General features: G+C 39.9%; 1 protein-coding gene across 4 annotated transcripts in view; it reads left to right on the top strand.

Moving 5' to 3' along the window:
• CATSPERB (cation channel sperm associated auxiliary subunit beta) overlaps nt 1-18,686 on the top strand; it is a 106,230-nt gene that overhangs the window by 35,990 nt on the left and 51,554 nt on the right. For all 4 annotated transcript variants that reach the window (XM_045451896.1, XM_045451894.1, XM_045451897.1 and 1 more), the window contains 7 exons: nt 138-256; nt 2,295-2,327; nt 6,595-6,661; nt 6,932-6,978; nt 7,617-7,769; nt 9,314-9,466; nt 16,681-16,825. In XM_045451896.1, the coding sequence (XP_045307852.1) occupies nt 138-256; nt 2,295-2,327; nt 6,595-6,661; nt 6,932-6,978; nt 7,617-7,769; nt 9,314-9,466; nt 16,681-16,825 (717 nt within the window). The remainder of the gene's footprint in view (nt 1-137; nt 257-2,294; nt 2,328-6,594; nt 6,662-6,931; nt 6,979-7,616; nt 7,770-9,313; nt 9,467-16,680; nt 16,826-18,686) is intronic.

Genomic DNA, 18,686 nt, shown 5'->3' with positions numbered 1-18,686 from the left:
GTAATTCCTCTAATGGTGACTTCATCTTCAGGATCCCATATATAGCAATACTTGATCAGTATGAATGAAATGAAATGTCTGTGCTGAGGAGCTCACCTTTTCCTTCCTTTTTAACCTGGTGTGATTTCTCCCCTTAGAACACACAAAGCTTTCAGTGGTGGATATGGTTTTAACCAATCACTTTTTAGTTATCCTCACCTCTCTGGGTCTTTTTGTAAGTGGAGATCTCCGTTATCCATCATCCTCTGTCTTAACGGTATGTGAATTGTTTTTAAATACATTCCTAGTTCGGGGCTCCTGGGTGGCTCAGTCGGTTGAGCGTCCGACTTCAGCTCAGATCATGATCTTGCGGTTTGTGAGTTTGACCCCATGTTGGGCTCTGTGCTGACAGCTCAGAGCTCGGAGCCTGGAGCCTGCTTTGGATTCTGTGTCTCCTCCTCTCTCTGCCCCTCCCCTGCTCATGCTCTGTCTCTTAATAATAAATAAACGTTAAAAAAATTAAATAAATAAATACATCCCTAGTTCAGAAATACAATCTTAGTCATTAATTTAAAAACTGTAAGAGGAAAATTAAAAATTCCAAGTGGAAGAAACTATGTTTAATTTACTTTACTATTTGTGACTTAAAAAAAAATAGAAGAAGTATTTGCTAATGCCTCATGAGAACGTAGTAAAAGAAGATACAACACACTCCAAATACTTTGATCTCACCTTTTATCTACATAAAGTAGACATACTTGATACTTGAGCTATGTGTGGTGTGTCTTAGAATTTAAATGCTTCTTCCTTTTAGAAAATGTAAAAGCAGAATACAATGGCTTTTTCCCTTGCCTCATAGTGTTGACCATATCCTTTGGAAATGGTGCTAATTTTATTGCCGCACAAGTTTATGTTTTAAACATGCACATATAGAAGATTATTTATCTATTTATAGCTATGTATGTTCCCCAAATACTTTATGTTAATTTATACAGCTAAATATAGTATTACAAATGAGCATGAGTCAAAAAGTTAGCACTGGGATTGAGTGGAGGGGCATATACATTTTGGTGAGGATACACAATACATATACCATGAAATTCTCAAACATGTCAATAAACATCTCTCAAAAACTACCACAACAGAAATAAGAGCAGTGATAGAGATTTTGAAACAGTGGAAAAAAAGATGAGAGAGTATAGAAGGGGTGATTGCTTTGGTTGAGAAGCAGTATTTCTTACATGTGGGGATTATGAATATTCACAGCTTTCCCTCCTTCCTCACCATTTCTGAGGAGGTACCATGTGTTGCTCAACCAACCAACAGATCTGACCTTTTATGTGCTTACCATGGAATTGTTGGAGACTTGAAGAAGCCGGGCACGGTGACTTCACAGTCCAAAACATGGAGGATTGGGCACAGGTTGTACAGTGAGGGCTGGCCCTGGGTGAGGCAGGAGAAACAGGGGACCATGGAGAAAATAATATGTTAAGGGATTTCCTAATCCCAGTGGGTGGCAGATTTAGTACCTTTCTGTACCCTTCTAAACTCTTCCGTTTAAATCATTACGTGATTTAAAAAACAAAAACGGGCGCCTGGGTGGCGCAGTCGGTTAGACGTCCGACTTCAGCTCAGGTCACGATCTTGTGGTCAGTGAGTTCGAGCCCCGCGTAAGGCTCTGGGCTGATGGCTCAGAGCCTGGAGCCTGCTTCCGATTCTGTGTCTTCTTCTCTCTCTGCCCCTCCCTCCTTCATGCTCTGTCTCTCTCTGTCTCAAAAATAAATAAACGTTAAAAAAAAAAATTTAGGGGCGCCTGGGTGGCGCAGTCGGTTAAGCATCCGACTTCAGCCAGGTCACGATCTCGCGGTCCGTGAGTTCGAGCCCCGCGTAAGGCTCTGGGCTGATGGCTCAGAGCCTGGAGCCTGTTTCCGACTCTGTGTCTCCCTCTCTCTCTGCCCCTCCCCCGTTCATGCTCTGTCTCTCTCTGTCCCAAAAAAAATAAATAAACGTTGAAAAAAAAAATTAAAAAAAAAATTTAAAAAAACAAAAACAAAAAAAACTCAGATCCTTTCTGTAATTAAGTCCAAGTACAAATAAATCAATAAAACAGTGAAACAAAGCAAAGACCAGAGAGGAAATCTCCAGGATATTATTTAAACTATGTTAGAGGCTGGTTTTAATGGGTGACACTCCTAACTGCTGGGATACAAAAGCATCATTTCCTTTAGTATAATTCAAATTGCTGTGTTTTGTTATGCCTCCTGATACGCAAGCAAAAATTAAAGTGTTGTCGTTGTGTTTTTTTTTTCTTGTAGTTTTCAAGGGCAGACTTTTGTGGTTTCGAAAGGGTAAGAAGCTTAAATTTTCCAGGGGTCGGTTAGAAGAGGAGTGTTTCCTTGATGGCCCGAGGGATGAGGCACAAGATTAAGAATTCACAACACAGATCATTCCTGTTACTATGATATTATTTCCAGTTTGAACTTAAAGAAACTTACTTCCAGCAGACATTAAGCAATGATCTCCTTCCCTTTCAAAGGAAGAAGTGTATCTGCTTGTTTCATTGGGCTCCCCTCTCCCACTTCTTTGCATGTTCTCTCCAGAACTGTTGTGGTTGTTCAGGTGTATTCTGCACAAGGGCACCCCCTTGAAAAGAGAGTTGGGGCTGAAATTTGGTTAACACTTTTCTCCCCAGTCCATCTACCCTCCCCCACCTTGTGGGTCTCTGCCTGCCTGGAGAAAGGGGCACCTCCAATTTTCACAAAAGTGCCATTTAAGCCAGCCACAGCTCCGCTGCTGGCCTGTGAAGGGTGGGGTGGGGAAGGGATTCCATCCGTCTTTTCTTTCCTCTGTTATTACAAAGTCAAGTTTTGTGATTCAAGTAGGTCATTCCCATCAACATAAGCATGCTTGAGTTCGGAGCCCACCACAAAATTATGAGGATTCCTAGCCTATTGCCATGGCCCGTCCCCCTTCCATCCTCATGCAGGCCTGTGGGCACACACCCAGCTGTGCACACACACACACACACACACACACACACACACACATACACACACACACACTCACACACACACTCACTCGCTCTCACCATCTAGAAGGAAGGAGCACTTATGTCTCAGGACGCCAGTGCAACAGATTCCTGCCACACTAACTGGAGGAAATGTAAAGCAGAGACCCAGGAAGGTCCGATGGGCAACACTGATGTACATTAGAAAGAACAGGGTGAAGTACCTGCCAAAATAGAATTCCGTACCGGGCACAACTCTGTCATTCAAGAACGAGCCGGAAGGAAAGAAAGTTGCACAGATAAGACATTAGCGGAGCTTACTACCCAGAAACCCCCACGAAGGAGTGGAATACCAGAAATAGTGACAGACCTAAAACGTATGCTCTAAACTCTAACAGAGGAAGGAACTTCGTCTGTGAGCTCCACTCTGGGATCCGCGTCCAGCACGGTGCCTGCCACAAAGTAGGCACTTAGTAAATATTTGTTCCAAGAATGGAATTGGCGTAAAAAAAAAATTTACAGTTCCAAATTTTGTGTTTAATACTTGGGCGGAACCAAAACTCCAGATACTACAAGGAGGAAGGGAGATGATTTTCAGCGGATGACCAGCCTATTGTGAGACCCTCGTTTGGTGGGAGAATCAATATGGGGAATCCTTTTGGAATTTGATAGAAAAACGTACTCAGTTCAACACAAACCATACAGTTTAAGGGATAATTACCCCAAAAGAAAAGGAAATATGACCTAAAGCTTCCAACCCACCAGAAGAAGGGAAGAAGATTAAGGACTAATCCATAAGTTCCCACAAAAAGCAAGAAAGGAGGAAAACAGGTGCAAAGATAGAAGAATGGAAAACCAACCATAAGGTGAGATGTTAGAAATCAATCCAAATATGTCAGCTAAAATTGAATCATACAAGAAGCAATAAAATAAAGAGACAGAGGGGACTATACCCTGAGCTCTTCTCCTTACCCCTCAGCTCCCACTAACTTTCATCTCCAGTCCACCTGGCTGTCAACTCAGCAGTGTTGGGGATGCTGGACAGCTGGACTCAAAGCCCGAGCTTTGAGGAACCCCTCAAGCTTTGGGGAACCCCAGTGAGGAGGCCTGGCATGTCTTTCCTCTCATGGGTCAGGTGAGAACAAGGCATTTGGCGACCTGCAGGTAGACGGCTAGAAGGTGGAGGCTCCCGGAGAGTGCTTGGCTTGCAGAAATCCAGGAGCCCCCAGAGAAGGTTTCAGTCAACCTTGTGAGAGTGGCTGGCCTCCTGGAGAAAAAAAGCCCAGTGGGAAGGCTGTTTTCTCCCTGTGCCTGAGGTGAGCAGGATGAAGGAGATGGAAGCAGAGAAGCTTCTTTCTGGTTCTGAGGTGAGGGGGAATGGCAGCCCAGAGGTGGAGAGACCACTTGGTCTTCTGTTACTTCACAGTCTGAGATGCTTCCCAAACCAGACTTGAGTGCTCCCTTCAAAATACGTCTAAGCCAGCTCAGCAGGCGGAGAGCACAAAAGATCATTAGAATCAGACCATACAACAGAGTTGCTGATGGAGAAGGTGATAAATGAAGAAGAACAACAAAATGAATCGACTCATTTAACAATTATCCAATGAGCGTCTATTCTATGGCTACTGTTCTTGGCACTGAGATATTAGCGAGAAGAAAAGACCACCAACATCTATTAGCTTAGAGTTTCAAGTGCCACATGAAAGTACTTTCTGGGATTAAATACCACACTTTAATTAAAGTGTCTAATTAAAAAATAGGATGAATTGGGGCACCTGAGTGGCTCCAAGGGTTAAGCATCCGACTCCTGATTTTTGGCTCAAGTCATTAACTCACGGTTGGTGAGTTCAAGCCCCACCTTGGGCTCTGCACTGACAGCATGGAGCCTGCTTGGCATCCTCTCTCCCTCTGTCTCTGCTCCTTCTCTGCTTGTGCTCTCTCTCAAAATAAATCAGTAAACATTGTTTTTTGTAATGGAATAAATTGAGGGATAGAATAGCCACTGTTTAGATGCAGATAAGCAGTGCTGAAGATGAAGAGGAAGAAACTTCTCAAACCAGGGAAGATGGGTAAAAATCACGGGGCAAAGATAGGCCTTTGAGGATAAGCCAAGCCTAAGAGGTGAGAGAAGTTTGGGGAGGAATAAAAAAGGAACAGATAGAAGACAGGCAATAATAACACAAATAGCAGAAGAAAATTACACCAAAATTAAGAAAGATCCAAGGCGGGGCGCCTGGGTGGCGCAGTCGGTTGAGCGTCCGACTTCAGCCAGGTCACGATCTCGCGGTCCGTGAGTTCGAGCCCCGTGTCGGGCTCTGGGCTGATGGCTCAGAGCCTGGAGCCTGTTTCCGATTCTGTGTCTCCCTCTCTCTCTGCCCCTCCCCCGTTCATGCTCTGTCTCTCTCTGTCCCAAAAATAAATAAACGTCGAAAAAAAAATTAAAAAAAAAAAAAAAAAGAAAGATCCAAGGCTATCTATTGAAAAAACCCACTATATCCTGGAAGAGTTGAAAAAGATGTATGCTTGGGCATGTCCTAATAATATTTCCGAATTTGACGATTAAGGGGAAAACACTACAACTTTCCAAACAGAAGAAACAAAAGCAAAATATACCTCACTGGCATTAGAGTTCACTTATACAGCAGTAGAAGCTGGAAAAGAGTAAAATACACATCTACAGACTATCAAGACAGAAGGACCAAAATTCACAAATCCTTTTTCCAGTCAAGAGATTATTCATCTTTCCAATTAAGAAAGAATTTGGAAAGTGTGTCACCCAGTTATTCCAGCTAAGGAAAATACTCAGGAGAGAACTTTAACAAAATAAACCAATGAGCACAGATGTTGGGGAGATAAAGAGAACAGGAAACAGTGATGAGCAGTGCTTAGCTGTTCCTCTCGTTTTACCTAATATCTATGTTTTCTGTCTGTGTAAATCAAAATGGAGTGCTTGACGAAGATCTTGAAACAGAGAGAACATGTTGCAAGGGAAATTAGAATTTCCAACATCTAAAAATGACTATTTTCAAACAGTAATACATTCCCATAATTAAAAACCAAAACAGTTACATAAAAATCTACATTAAAAAGTCCCACTTGCTCCTTTGTATATACTCTCCCTGCTTCTTCCTGTCCCCTACATCTTTTAGATTTTCAGTGACATACATTTATGTATTTACTTATTTATTTATTTAAAGATTTAATTTTTAAGTAATCTCTACCCCCAGTGTGGGGCTCGAACTTAACAACTGAGAGAGCAAAAGTCCCACACTCTACCAGCTGAGCCAGCCAGGTGCCCCCTCAGTGACTTTTAAATGTAAATTTAAATAATTATGAATACAAACTCTCCTCACTTGCTCCCACTATATTCTAAACATATCTGTTGTTTTCACTTAGCAACATGTCAGGGGGGAAAATGCCATATTAGTACGTGTACTAATTGTTGATTCTTGCCCAACCATTTCCTTTGTTGGCATAGAATTTTTCTCCATGTATTTGCCTCACACTCCTGAACTATCAAACTTTAGAAGTTTTCATTAGGTTTTTCTCTTTTATATCTTAAGTCTCCCTATTGCCTAAATTAATTTTTTATTTCTTCTTTTATGTAGGTTGACTATGTCAAAGGAAAATTGTGGTATAATGAAAAATGTTTTGCCAACAGAGAACACTTTGAAGGTAAATTGAGAAGAGATATTAACAGGCTTTTTTCAACATAGATGGCGTATAAAGATGAAATAAAATGACATAAGATAAAAATAGAATAAAATAGAAAAGTAGGTTTATTTTATATAAGTTAATGGCCTAAAACTGAGGGGGGAGGGAAATTAAATCTGAAATAGGCAGGCCCTGGTATAAGTGAAAAAAAATATTGTATTTGAATGTACTTAATGATACATTTAAAACTGTAGATGCTGCTTTTAATTTCTGTACCTTTGTATTTTATAGTTGATTATGTTACTATCACCTTTGAGAGAAACAGGACCCTGAGTGAGGTATGTTCTTAAATATTTTAAAAGGTAAGAAATTTTAGGGGTGCCTGGGTGGCTCAGTCGGTTGGGCGTCCAACTTTGGCTCAGGTCATGATCTCACGGTTCATGGGTTTGAGCCTTGCATCGGGCTCTGTGCTAACAGCTCGGAGCCTGGAGCCTGCTTCGGATTCTGTGTCTCCCTCTCTCTCTGCCCTGCCCCCACCTGTGCTTTGTCTCTCTATCAAAAATAAATAAAATGTAAAAAAAAAAAAAAAAAAAAAAAAGGTAAGGAATTTTATTTCTTGGATTATTTCATGGCTTGTTATTAATCTAAAAAAACGGCAGTTCTGCAGACTGAAGGACTTCATCCCTCTTCGTGCCCAGTTGTGTTTCTACTTGGGTTTAACGGTACTTACCTAGCTACGTTAAATCTGGAACTACACAGTAGTTCTCGAAAAACAATTCATGCCAGAAAGAGAGGCTTCGCAGTGTTTTCTGGACACCCCTCCCCCCCGGAAGAGAAGCACAGACAGCAAAGATTTATCACTATTATTTGTGGTTGATCAGGAGAACGCAGTGGCTCACTAGTGTGTCTGCTTAAGAGAACTAATTAGAACTTACATTTTAAAAATGGCATTAACTTTTCCTTTCTCTTTTTGTAGTCAAGCTCTTGTTTTTACAGCAAAGAACCACTCCGTCAATGGTTACCTTGCTTACCTCACATTTTAAAAGGAAGGAAAACTATCGCTTCAACTCTGGTAACGTTTCTTGTTGACCAAGAGCACAGTACTGGAGTCTACCTGTTTTCCAACCAGGTAAAGCGTTACGGCCCCGGGAGGTTACTCTTAATGACATGACAGTGAAAATTTACCCTTGCAAATGTATCTCCAAGTTCTTGTTATCTTTGGCAGTAGGAGTGGCTATGATTAACCACCACAAAATTATTTATGGTTGATAATATAGTTTAAGGCACGTTAGGGATTTCTTGCCTCTGCTTTACCGTTGAGTTTGATGAAAACAGAAAATACGATGGTGTCTGCAGAGTGATTCTTCTTTACTTCTTCTCCAGGAGAATATAAGCTGAGCTTGGTCTATATAAGGTTAAGGTTCCATAAATTGATTCGTTTACATGAACAAAAACTGGGGCGCCTGGGTGGCTCAGTCGGTTAAGTGTCTGACCTCAGCGCAGGTCATGATCTTGGGGTTCATGAGTTCGAGCCCCATGTCGGGCTCTGAGCTGGTAGCTCAGAGCCTGGAGCCTGCTTTGGATTCTGGGTCTCCCTCTCTCTCTGCCTCTTCCCCCACTCTCTCTCTCTCAAAAACAAATAAAGAGTAAAAAAAAAAAAAAATTAAAATGAGCAAAAAATGGGACTAGCCCTACCCTTATAATTTTAGTGGAGAAAAAGTAATTTTCTTCTATCTTCTTAAGTTCAGTTCTTGAGGCCCTGCAAATTAAACTGATAAAAGACAGATAACAGGAGAAGAGAAAACAATCGATTTACGCATGCGGTGTACATACATGTGGTTGAAAATCAGTGATAAGAGACTCCAAAAGGTGGTTCAAATTTGGGGATTATATACCATCTTAATAGTTTAAGGGGGCAGGCGAGAAAGGCACTTAAGGGAAAACAAGTGAAAAGATAACAGGAGAACAAACAGGAGATAAGAAAGTTTGTGATAATGTTTGCTCATACAGGTTTGAGTGGTTTTCCCATCTCCTCAGGGCCATAAAACTCCTCTGGAGGAGGGATTTGGGGTGGGCTTTATTTGATTCTCCCTTCTGGAAGTAGATCTGCTCTGAAGAGGAATTAATGATAGTTTTATTTCCCAGAAGTTGCTGCTTTTAATCAGAGAAGGGAAGGCTTTTTTTTCTGCATCTGTTGAATCTTAAATGTCTACGGCTTAACGATGATCTCTATACCACAGTGGCATATCTTGGGGTACACTTTCTGACCCCCTTCAACGCCACGATCCAAGTAGAGTTGTAAGGTGACCCAGGCATCCACGCTTTTAAAAGGTAGGGTGCCATGACAGTTGTAGGCATGGGCGTTGGAATCGGTCTATTTGAGCAATAGCTCTATGATAAACTTCCCCATGCCATTTATTATAGAAGCTTGGACAAATTATTTAATCTTCTAAACCTCATGCTCAACATCTATAAAATGGGCATATGAGGCAGGGAGAGGCAGAGCAAAGGCACATCGATGGTTGCCACTCCTTTCAGTTCTCTTCTGTGCTAATGGATGTGTCCCTGTCTTAATCAAAATCCAAGTAACAGGAAACACAAAAAATTGTAACATCGTCTAGTAATATAAATGGTAAAATTCTTATGATTTGTTCATGCTTAATCTATTTCTAGAAAACCACCACTGTCTCTGTGAGCACCCTAAAAAATAACAAACCAGGATTAAAACCAAAATTTCCACTTTTCGTATTTCCTTCATCATTCTCTTCTCCTGTGGGAATGGTATTCCATCCGCGAAGCCATTTTCTGTATGCTTATGGTGATCAGGTGAGTACACATGACATTTCACGCTCTAGGGTAGGTGTAAATCATTCTCTTGTTCTATGCTGAGTGGCTATACGTCAAGTAAAAAACAGCATCGTTCTGATGATCAGGGAGATAGAAGGCCCAATGAAGAGACGATGAGAGCAGAGGAATTAGGAGAGTGAATACAAACAAATCCTTTGCAAAGTTTTGCTGAAAAGTAGAGCAGTAAAATGCAGCAATGGTAGCAGGAGGAAGGGAGGTCAAGAGAAGAGGGAGAGGGGCACCTGGGTGGCTCAGTTGGTTAAGCGTCCACCTTGGGCTCAGGTCATGATGTCACGGTTTGTAGGTTCGACCCCCACCCCCCGCCCCCAACCCGTCAGGCTCTATGCTGACAGCTCTGAGGCTGGAGCCTGCTTCAGATTCTTTGTCTCCCTCCCTCTGCCCCTCCCCGACTTGTGCTCTGTCTCTGTCTCTCAAAAATAAACATTAAAAAAAATTTAAAAAGAGAGAGAAGAGGAAGAGACAGAAGGAATTAGGCTATGCGGATGGGAATTATTCAGTAGAGAGGGAAAGACTGGTGATGCGGGTGAGAGAGGGAAAAATTGCTAGAGCGACATGTCTAAATACAGTACCAGGAAGAAGGGAGGGCTTTTGGATTCCAGAGCCGGTAAGTGGGTAGATGTGGTAATGGAAGGGGGTGGAAATTTATCTTTTATTTTCTCCACAAAAACCAAAGTTATTGTTTGAGCATGAGGGTGGAGGAGCGTTGGGGGTTTGAGGAAAGAGACAACAGAGAGAGATAGTTGCCTACGAGAGCGGGAGAGTGGATTGACGGATGAGAGAAGGCAGTACAATTGCTTGGGCTTTGTGCTCATGGATTCCAAGTGCGACCAGTTCAGCATTATTGTATGTTCTTCTCTGTGGTCAGTTGTGGGGGTCCACACACATCGGAGAAGACAGAGAGTTGTATTTAACCACAGTTGGAGTTTTATCAAGAGGTGATTAGGAAGTAAAAGAGTGTACAGAAGGAAATGCAGTGAGACAAAAAAAAAAAAAAATTAAGAATTCAAAGGCATGAGTAATAAAATGTAAACAAACTATTTACTTGCAGAAGATCTGATTGCCTATGTTGAAAACTTAAAAGGTACATACACATTATTAAAAAGAAGAAAAGAGTTAAACAGTGGAAGGGAAAGTCAGTTTCATTTCTGTTCATGATCAGCAAATTTGAAAGCATAATTTTTTTAAGTTTATTTATTTTGAAAGAGAGAGAGAGTGAGCATGAGCAGGGAAGGGTAGACAGAGAGAGAGAGAGAGAGAGAGAGAGAGAGAGAGGGAATCCCAAGCAGGCTCCACACTGTTAGCACAGAGGTAGACACAGGGCTCAAACTCACAAACCATGAGATCATGACCTGAGCCGAAATCCGGAGTTGGACGCTTAACTGCACTGAGCCACCCAGGCACCCCTGAAAGCATAATTTTTAAGAGCTTATTTACAACAGCAAAAACAAAACAAAGCTAAACAACACACACAAATTTTAAAGTATGTAGGAATAAATCTAAGAAAAGATTTCTGAGACTTATATGTAGAAAATTATAAGCTTTATTGAAGGATGTTTAAAACTTTAAGAAGAAACAGATAAAAACATACTTGTAAATAGGAAAACTTATAATATCATTTCTTCCTTAAATTAATCTGTAGATCTAATACAACTTTAATTAAAATCTCAAGGCTTGTTGTGGAGTTTAAGTTAATTCTAAAGCATGTATAGTGTATGTCAACTCTATCTCAGTATAAAAAAATTTTTTTAAATAAAGCCCCCCAAAAAAGTATATATGGAAAAACGAAAGACCAAGAATAACCAAGACACTTCTTTTTTTTTGTTTTTTGAGTTTATTTATTTATTTTGAGAGCAAGAGAGAGCCCAAGCAGGGGAAGGGCAGTGGGGGATGGGGGGGGGGGGTCACGCAGGGTGGGAGAGAGAGAGAAAATCCCAAGCAGGCTCTGCACTGTCAGGACAGAGCCTGAAGTGGGACTTGATCCCATGAACCATGAAATCATGAGCCCAAATCAAGAGTCAAACACTTAACCAACCGAGCCACCCAGGCACCCAAGATGCATCCAAAAAAGAATAAAGATGAGGAATTTGTACTACCAGATATTAACAGTTTTTAAAAAGTTTTCATAATTATAATGTGTTTTGACCCAGGAACAGACCAACTGACCAATGGAATGAAATAGAAAGCAAATAGACCCATTCATATCTAGAATGTTGATCGAGGCCAAAAATAGCATCACAGCTGAGGGGAAAATAAAAGATTGCTTAAAATAGGGTGGGAAGCATTGGTTACATATGGAAAATGTTGCAACATACATCAAGTCCAACTCCTGATGGATTAATAATTTAAATATAAAAACTTTTACAGGAAAATATAAGTAAATGCCTTTCTGACATCAGGATAGGGAAAGCATCTTAAAACAAGACATAAAAAAACAGTGACCATTAAAAAAGATAGCATCACTTCCATTAAAAAGAATTCTGGTTCTGCAAGATGGCAGATTTAGAATCTTTGGGCCCTTGTTCTCCCATAGACACAGTGGGTTAGCTACAAAATACAGATCAGAGTACCTTTGCAAGAACTCTAGAGACCAGTTGATTAGCTACAGCACCCAGACCAACATAAAACCAAAAAGGGATTCTAACAAGAGGGGTAGGAAAATTTGCCCATCTGTGCCCCACCCCCACCCCCAACCACCTTAGCATGGCACAACCAGGAGGAAACCTCCCACACAAGGGAGCTTCCCTTGGGATAAAAACAAAAGAGTGGGCCTTGCATCCAACATTCTGGCTTGTCTGAGGGAGGCTCAAGGGACTGGTTTCAGTCTTGCCTAACCCAGAGCACTGATGGAACTGGCAGAATTTTTTGGAAACTGCTGTAAAGGAGGTGGAGTAGCATTGGCAAGATGGCGGAGCAGGAAGCATCAGACATCCCCTTCCCCCCAGAGACACCAATATAACAATATACAGACCACAATACCTTTGAAAGAACTCCAGAATCCATTTGAGAAGCTACAGCATCCAGACCAACCTAAAGCCCAAGAGATTCCAACAAAAGGGATAGGAAGACTTACAGCATTTTCCATATCCATCCATGACTCTCCTTCTATTTGACTTAATGCAGCACCACTTGGAGGAAGCCTCCCCCTCCGGGGATCCTCCCTCAGGATGGAAACAAAATAATTAACTGTGTGTCCAACATTCTGGCCAGACTGGGGAATCTGTGTCACCTAACTCAGAGCACTGATGGAACTGGCAGCCTTGTTCGGAAACTGTTGAAAACAGATATGACCTCTGCAGCACTTTAAAGCCGCAGTTCTACAGGCACATGCCAGGAGCAGCAAGAGCTTATGGGTGTCTGGAAGGAGAGGGATAAACTGCTTAGGCAACTTGAAACAACTGAAAACACAGCACAAGCCAGAGAAAACACATCCTTGGAAGAGATTGCAGAAGTCCTAGAGCCTCTAGCTGGTCTAATTGGTAAAGGTCTGCATGAAGCCAGTCCATAAACAGTGGGAGAAGTGGTTGTGTAATCAAATGCCCAAGTCTCAAAACAATAGCATCACAAGGCATGCAAAGAAACAGGGAAACATGGCCCAATCAAAGGAACAGAATAAAACCCCAGGAAATGACCGTAAAAAATGCAGACTTATGAGCTGCCTGACAAAGAATTTTAAACAACTGTCATAAAGATGTTCAACGAACTAGAAGTGAGCACGGCTAGACAACTAAAAGAAGTAAAGAAAATAACGAACTAATGGAGAATATAAAAAATAGATAGGAACTATAAAAAAGGTCAAACAGAAGTTCTAGAGCTGCAACATACAATAACTGAGCTGAAATACTCACTAGAAGAGTGGACGTTAGACTTACTATTTGAAATCATCAAGTCAGAGAAGCAAAAAGCAAAAAAGAATGAAGAAAAGTGAAAAGAGTCTCAGAGACTCACAAGGACTATCAAACAGACCTATCTATGCACTATGGGAATTACAGAAGGAGAAGAAAGAGAGGAAGAACTTATTAAAGAAGTAATGACTGGAATTTTCCAAAGCTGAGGAAAGAAATGGATGTATAAATTAAAGAAGCTTAAAGAATTCCAATCAGGATAAATCCAAAAAGACCAACACTGAGACATAATCGAAATGTCAAAAGTCAACAAAGAATCTTGAAAGCAAGGAGAAAAAAGTGGCTCGTTATATACATTGGAACTTCCGTAAGATCATCAGAGGATTTCTCAGCAGAATCCTTGCAAGCCAGAAGTGAGTGGGATAATACATTCAAAGTGCTGAGAGAAAACGTCAATCAAGAATACTACATTTGGCAAACTGTCATTCAAAATTGAAGGAGAAATTAAGATTTTCCAGGTAAACTAAAGATGAGGGAGTTCATTGCAACTAGACCTGTCAGGAAGGAAGGAAGGAAGGAAGGAAGGAAGGAAGGAAGGAAGGAAAAGAGGGAAAGAAATTACTGAAGAGCCTCCTTCAAGGTGAAAATAGAGGATGCTAGATAACATCAAGAAGTCACATGAAAATTTAAAAGTTTTCCAATAATGTAAAAACATGGACAAATTTAGTACTTGCAGTGTAATTTTGGTGCATAAATTCACTTTTAATTCTTGTATAGAATTTAAATGAGAAAATCATTTTTTAAAATTATAATCCTATGTTAATAAATATATAATATAAAAAGATGTAATTTGTGACATCATTGACATAAAGTGGGAAGGCAGTGCTATGTAAGAGGAGCTTTTGCCCACAATGAAGTTAAGTTTTTATCAGATTTAAAAGAATGCTATAACTTTAAGATGTTTTATTGCAATGGTTACCACAAAGAAAAAAATGTATAGGATATATGCACAAGAAAATAAGGGAATCAAAGAATGTCACTACAGATAATCAGTGAAATGCTAAAGAAAGCAGTAAGAGAGGAAAAGAGGAGGAACAGAAGCTACAAGACGCACAAAAACATAAACCAAATGGCAATAGTAAGTCCTTCCGTATCAGTAATTACTTTAGGTGTAAATGGATTAAATTCCCCAGTCAAAAGACAAACATAAGCTGAATCTATAAAAACAAAAAACATTGAGAAAAACTCTCAGGATGCAACCATGTTCTGTCTACAAGAAAATCACTTTAGATCTAAGCACACCCATAACCTGAAGGTAAAAGGATTGAAAAAAAATATTCCATCAAATAGTTACCAAAAGAGAGCAAGGTTGCCTATTCTAATACCATACAAAATAAACTGTTAGTCAAAAAGTGTTGGAAGAGACAAAGAAGGACATTATATAAGAATAAAAGTTCAATTCACCAAGAAGATCTAACAATTATAAATATTTATGCCCCAAGCCATCAGAGCTCCTAAATATAATGAAGCAAACTTTAAAAGAATTGAAGGGAGAAACAGCAATGTAACAGTAGGAGCCTTCAATACCCCGCTTTCGATAATGGATAGAAAAACCAGACAGAAGATAACACAGAAGACTTGAACCACACTGTAGACCAATTAGACCTAACAGACATAATCAGATGACTCCACCTGACCACAGCAGAATATAAATGCTTCTCAAAAGACACAGAGAATTCTTTAGGACAGAACATAAGCAAGGCCACAAAAAAGTCTCAACACATTTAAAGTGACTGAAATTATACAGTGTTTTTTTCTGATCATAATGGAACAAAACCAGAAATCTATAGTAGAAAGAAAACTGGAAAATCCACAAGTATATGGGAATTAAAACAACACGTTTTTAAACAACCAGTGAGTCATAGATGTCGTCAGAAGGCAAATTAGAAAATAGCTTAAGAAAATTAAAATGAAGGAGCGCCTGGGTCGTGGTTAAGCATCCGACTTCGGCTCAGGTCATGACCTTTTGGTTCGTGAGTTCAAGCCCCACGTCGGGCTCTGTGCTGACAGCTCAGAGCCTGGAGCCTCCTTCAGATTCTGTCTCTCTCTCTCTCTCTCTCTCTCTCTCTGCCTCTCTCTCACTAGAACTCTCTCTCTCAAAAATAAATAAAAACATCTTTAAAAATGTTAAAATGAAAATGAAAACAAAACACACCAAATTTATGGGACGCCCCAATAGCAATACTAACAGGAAAGATTATAGCTACAAACACACACATTAATAAGGAAGAAAAATCTCAAATCAACAACCTGACTTTACACCTTAGGGAACTATAAAAAAGAACAAATCAAACCCAAAGTTAGTAGATGGAAGGAAATAATAAAAATTAGAACAGAGATAAAGGCAATAGAGAATACAAAACTAATAGGAAAAATCAACAAAACGAAGAGTTGGTTCTTTGAAAGTTGAAAGGCCAACAAAATTGATCAACCCTTAGCTATATTAACTAAGAAAAAAAGAGAGGAGTCTGGGAAGGGATAGAGGAGACCACAATTATCTAAGATAAGGTATAAAAGGAAAATTATTTGGACGGTGGTCAAAGAGACTTCAGCTGCATTTACAACATGTTAAATTTAAGAAAAGCCTATTTTCAGATATAACTTGCCATTAAAATTCATTTTTAAAAAGAACTTTAAAAACCTGAAATCTTCATGTGAATAAGACTTAGGCTATTAAAAAAGGTAGCAGGCAGGATTCATCCAATACAGGATCTGATTTATCTTCAAGCAACCCGTAACTGAAAGATGAGGGGATAGAGACACTCACGTGCTATGGTGGAGTATACGTGAGGATTTACCAAGGTCCCAGGACACACTCTTGCAAGTGTCTGGGGCCTCTTCCACACAAAACATGTTCACATCCAGATCGGCTGGATGCCTGGAACATGAAAGTCTCGTGTCAGTATGAGGTGAGCTCGCTCCTTCCTATCCAAGTACACCCAACATTTCATCCTTTTAGAATCAAAGGGACCCCACTTGGGAGATGACGGGATACCTTCATTCTCTTACACATTCACCACGCACACTGCGTAGACCTGTGACTCGGCCACATACACTGTCATCCAGGCCCTAGGAAAGAACCAGAGCGTTGATGAAGTGGGTAAGGAGTCTGTACGTATGTGCGTGCATGCATGCGTGCGATGGATGTGTGGGAACGTGGGAAGGCCATGCTGTAGGACTCTGCTTACCTAGGAAGATAAGGCTGATAGGCGAATGCTGACGGTCAGATGGCAGCCTCTTTAGTGAGCTCTTATCTTTTTATTTCCTTAGGTATGGTTTTCGATCGACGGCGGCAACACTTTCGAATTTTTAGCGGACTTTCATGATGATATCATAAAGAACACTTACCATAGTTTTTATACTTCAGATATTACTTTTGTTTCCCAAAGTGGAAATGTTTACTTGACGAAAGCAGGTGAGGAATTCACTTTAATTGGCGTAAGCACTACATGTGAGTCAGGGATTAGAAGATACGTGAAAAAATTCTGCCATTTTAATCAACTAATCTTAAGGTCTCAAACCTGTTAGGGGTGATGGATTTTTTAAAAATATTTTTATTGTGGCAAAATACACGTAACATGAAGTTGGCCGTGTTGCTCATTTTTAAAGTATACAGTTTGATGATATTAAGTACATTCAAAACGATCTGCCATCAGCGCCATCCATCTCGAGAACTCTTTCCATCTTATAAAACTAACACTCTGTATCCCTTAAAAAATAAATCCTAATTTCCCCCTGCCCCCAGCCCAGCAACTCCCATTCTGCTTTCTGTGTCTATGATTTTGACTACTCTAGGCCCCTCATATAAGTGGAATCTTCCAGTGTTTGCCCTTTTGTGACTGGCTTATTTCACTTAGTATAATGTCTTCAAGATTCATCCGTGTCATAGCAGGTGTCAGAATTTTCTTCATTTGTCAGACTAAAGAACATTCCACTGTATGTATATACCACATTTTGCCTATCTATTCATTCCATCAAGGGACCTTTGTGTTGCTTCCATGTTTTAGCTATTTTGAATAGCACTGCTATGAGCATAGGTATACAAATATCTCTTTGAAACCCTGCTTTCAATTCTTTTGGGTGTCCGCCCAGAAGTGGACTTGCTGAATCATATGGTAATTCTATTTTTAAGTTTTTGAGAAATTGCAATTCTCTTTTCCATAGTAGCTATGCCATTTTACATTCCCACTGCCAGCATAAAAGAGTTCTAATTCCTCTGCATCCTTGTCAACACTTGTTATTTTCTGTTGTTGTTGATAGTGGTCATTCTAATGGGTGTAAGGTAGTATCTCATAGTTTTGATTTGCATTTTCCTAATGATTGATCATCTTTTCTTGTTCTTATTGGCCATTTATGTATCTTCTTGGGAGAAATTTCTATTAAAGTCCTTTGCCAATTTATTAATCAGATTACTTGTTTTTTATTGCTGAGTTGTAGAAGTTCTCCATATATTCTGGATATTAATCCCTTATGAAACATTTGCAAACATTTTTTCCCATTCTGTGGGTTGCCCTTAGTCTCCTTGGTTATGTTAATTCCTAAGGATTTTATTCTTTTTTTATGAAATTATAAATGGAATTTTTTCCCTAATTCCCTTTTCTGATTATTCATTGTTAGTATATTGAAATACAGCTGATTTTTGTGTATTGATTTTATGTTGTGCTACTTTGCTGAATTTGTTTATTGATTTTATATTGTGCTACTTTGCTGAATTTGTTTATTATAACTTTTTTTTGTAGAATTGTTGGGGGTTCAACATATAGGATCATATCACTGTGAACAGAGATCATTTTACTTCTTCCTTTGTGATTTAGATGCTTTGTATTTTTTTTTTTTCCTGGCCTAATTGTTCTGGCTAGAACTTCTAGTACTGTGTTGAATAGAAGTGGTAAAAGCAGACATTCTTGTCTCATTCCTGATCTTAGAAGAAGAGCTTTCAGTCTTTCACTATTGAGTATAATGCTCACTGTGGATTTCTCATAAATGGCTTTTATTATATTGAGATAATCTTTTATTCCTAGTCTAAGTGTTTTTATCATGAAAAGATTGGAACACAGATCCCAATATTTGGAGGACAGAGATCTATCCCACCCTGAGCCCACCCTGGCTCCTATAAACTGCCCCAGGAATATGTGCACAGCTGCCTGCCAGGTGGCTTGAGTAGAGGATGGGTAAATACTGCCAAAGGCTGACATTAACCATAATTTACCATCCAAGCCTTACTCCGGAAGTTGCAAGCCTTCAATAGACTCCAGAATTCCAAAGTAATTACATCA

The sequence above is a fragment of the Leopardus geoffroyi genome, chromosome B3 (genome assembly GCF_018350155.1).
Source record: "Leopardus geoffroyi isolate Oge1 chromosome B3, O.geoffroyi_Oge1_pat1.0, whole genome shotgun sequence".
NCBI classification, from domain to species: Eukaryota; Metazoa; Chordata; class Mammalia; order Carnivora; family Felidae; genus Leopardus; species Leopardus geoffroyi.
The sequence above is the reverse complement of the archived record's forward strand: the minus strand, read 5'-3'. Positions and strand labels throughout refer to the sequence as shown.